This window comes from Sphaeroforma arctica (genome assembly GCF_001186125.1).
Source record: "Sphaeroforma arctica JP610 unplaced genomic scaffold supercont1.3764, whole genome shotgun sequence".
NCBI lineage: Eukaryota > Ichthyosporea > Ichthyophonida > Sphaeroforma > Sphaeroforma arctica.
In genome coordinates this window covers 1-3,050 of record NW_014036794.1, presented here as the reverse complement: position 1 = coordinate 3,050, position 3,050 = coordinate 1, and the positions used below count along the sequence as shown (strand labels likewise).

Sequence of the window (3,050 nt, the reverse complement as noted above, 5' to 3'; positions counted from 1 at the left end):
TCTATACATATATATACAGCATATGCCCATATTACCACTTATTTCTTACCTGACGTTCCCCTTCACTCACCCATAGGCCATAGTAAAATCTTCATGAAGGAGAATCTCGAGTTGCAACTGGAGAAGAAGCGTTTGGAGCGTGTGCGTAAGTCAGTGGAGACGATTGCGTGGGCTCTACAGGGCTATGCCATTCGCTGTCGCTTTGTGCGAATGAAGGTGTGTACGTGTACGTGCGTGCATATATATCTGTATGTGCGAGCGTGTATATATTTCTGTATGTGCGTGCGTGTTATCTGAAGTAGCTATGTCTATATTTCGTATGTGCGTGTCTGACTTCGCAGGGAGATGTGTAAACGCGTGCGTCTCGTATCTCTAAATCAGCGGCCATTGTAGCATACATACCTGCACTGACCATCGCACGTCCTTCTTTGCCCTACACCCCCTTCTCATCACTCTCCCAACACACACAGCTATATCTACTATCACACAACACTCACACCTACATCTACTATCAAACAACACAACACACCTTCATCTATTATCACACATCCTCCATTACCACATTACCACCCATCCTTCTCTTCTAACACACCCCCTCCCCCCCCCCCCCACCACACAGTCGGCGTCCATTGTCTGTCAAGCAGCCATTCGGTGCGTGTTGGCCAATGCACAGGTAAGTCGCCTCCGAACGCAGCACAACACACAACTCTCCGCCGCAGTCACACTGCAGTGTGCGTGGAGATGCTATGTGGCACGCCAGGCTATTGGAGCACTCGTCAGGAAGGAGCAGCAGCGGATGGCGGAGGTAGGTGCAAGGGGTAGGAATAGAGGGGAGGAGTGGAGATAGATTGCAAGTGTACGAATAGATGGGGTGGAGGTAGAAAATAGGAGTATGACTAACTGGGTAGAAGTAGAGTATAGGGATATGAATAGATGGGTTGTAGGGAGATTATAGGAGTATGAATAGATGGGGTGGAGGTAGAGTATAGGATTATGAATAGATGGAGTGTAGGTAAATCATAGTAGTGTCAATAGAGGTGAATTGAAAGCAAACGAGGTGTAGTTCATAATTGTGCCGTGTATACAAAGGGCAATGTGAGTACCATAAGGTTATAAATAGATATTGTGCAGGTAGATCATAGGCATATATGTACATTGGATGTAGATAGATGATAAGAGAAACCCAGTGTAGGTATATTATAGTCCTTTGTTGAGTATGAATTGCACTGTGTTGACTGACTGTGCTATGACTGTTTTGTTTTGTTCGCCTTCAGATGGCCATTGCCGAACGACAAGCCCTCGAGCTCGCGCGCGCCAAGAAACTGGCAGCGGAGCAAGGAATGGTTAAAATGGCCCAATCAGAAGCCGCGAAACGCAAGGCCGAGGAGATGGCAGCCAATGAGCAGCAGGAACGAGAAAGGGCCATGGAGGACAAGGAGAATCTGGCCAATCAGAATGCAGAGAATGAGCGCGAACTGGTCAAGCGCAGCAAGAGCAAACGCATGTCCAGACTACACGACACAGTCGAGGCACAGCAGCGCAGAGCCAATGTGAGTGGCTGCAACGGGCACACGCACGTGACGGTGGTAGCTGTTATGGAGTGTGTGCAGTTATCTGTGATAGTTGATATTGAGTGGGTGTGTGTGTAAGATAGTTGTTATAGTGCATGTGTGTTTGTGTGTGTGTGGTAGCTGATATGAAGTGGGTGGGTGTCTGTGGTAGTTGTGAAAGAATGTGCGAGTGTCTGTATTAGTTATGTGCAGGTGTATGTGGTAGTTGTTAGTGTGTGTGTGTGTGTGGTAGTTGTGAAAAGAAAGAGTGTATGTGTGTCTTAGATGTGAAAAGATGTGTGGGTGTCTGTGTTAGTTGTGGCAGAGTGAGTGGGTGGGTGTGCTAGTTGTGAAAAGATAGAGAGAGTGTGTGTGTTTGTGTTAGTTATAGTGTGTGTGTGTGTGCGCGCGTTTGTTGTGGATGAGTGCGTAGGTGTCTGTGTTGGTTGTTATAGTGTGTGTGTGTGTGTGTGTTCGTTTGTTGTAAATGACTGTGTGAGTGTCTTTGTTGATTGTTATAGTGAGTGAGTGAGTGTGTGTGTGTGTGTAAGTTGTGACAGAGTGCGTACAGTTGTGTATATTTGTACATGTTTGTGTTTTGTGGGTGAACGAACTTGCATGGGTATAAGCGTTATATTTAAGAAGTTCTCTATGTGTAAAGAAAGTGCGCGTTTTATTCAAAAGGTTATCCATGTGTATGGCTTGGGCACTCATTCGTATTATATGTTTGCGAGTGGATATCGGTGTTTGTTAATGCACACCTCAATGGGACTCCTAATGTCTACCGTACACCTCAAAGGGATTTCTAATGGTCATAGTACATGTCGGGCACATTCCTTTGTTTTACTTTTTGTTTTTCTCTCACACATCTACTCGTCAAACGCTCTTGTCTATCATTAAGTGAGTTGAATCTCGACCCTTTAACTTATACTACCAGCACATATGTATTGGGTTTAGGGTTAAGTGTTTAGGGTTCAGCTCAAATTCACACACGCACACCACTAACGTATTTTCATCATAGAAGTACAGGTATACTAGGCTGGTGGACTCACTCATTCAGCTTATTACTTCCATCAAACACACACACACACACACTCTTCTATCCCAACTCCATCGTGCACACACAGGCGCGTATGAGTACAAACTCTATGCGTGGGGTTGATCTGAGTGAGCCTTCCAAGTACGGCGACGACTTAGTAGCTGAGATGACTGAGGGCATTGCAACAGGTGCTACGCTGCAGGCCTCTGGAGTGGACGAGGTGGGTGTACACACAAGCTATATGTGTGTGTAATAGTAAACTCATGTGTACAGACATGCTGTATGTGTATGTATTAGTAAACTCATGTGTACAGACATGCTATATGTGTATGTATTAGTAAACTCATGTGTACAGACATGCTGTATGTGTTTGTATTAGTAAACTCATGGTTACAGACATGCTATATGTGTATGTATTAGTAAACTCATGTGTACAGCCATGCTGTATGTGTATGTATTAG

The 3,050-nt window shown here is 45.1% G+C and overlaps 1 protein-coding gene across 1 annotated transcript; it reads left to right on the top strand.

The window, feature by feature from the left end:
• Positions 1-619: 619 nt before the first annotated feature.
• On the top strand, positions 620-1,637 carry SARC_13805 (hypothetical protein; the record flags this gene model as incomplete). Its single annotated transcript, XM_014292063.1, has 2 exons — positions 620-805; positions 1,275-1,637. Coding segments are annotated over 2 exons (549 nt in total), but the record flags the coding sequence as incomplete, so codon positions are not given.
• Positions 1,638-3,050: the final 1,413 nt, after the last annotated feature.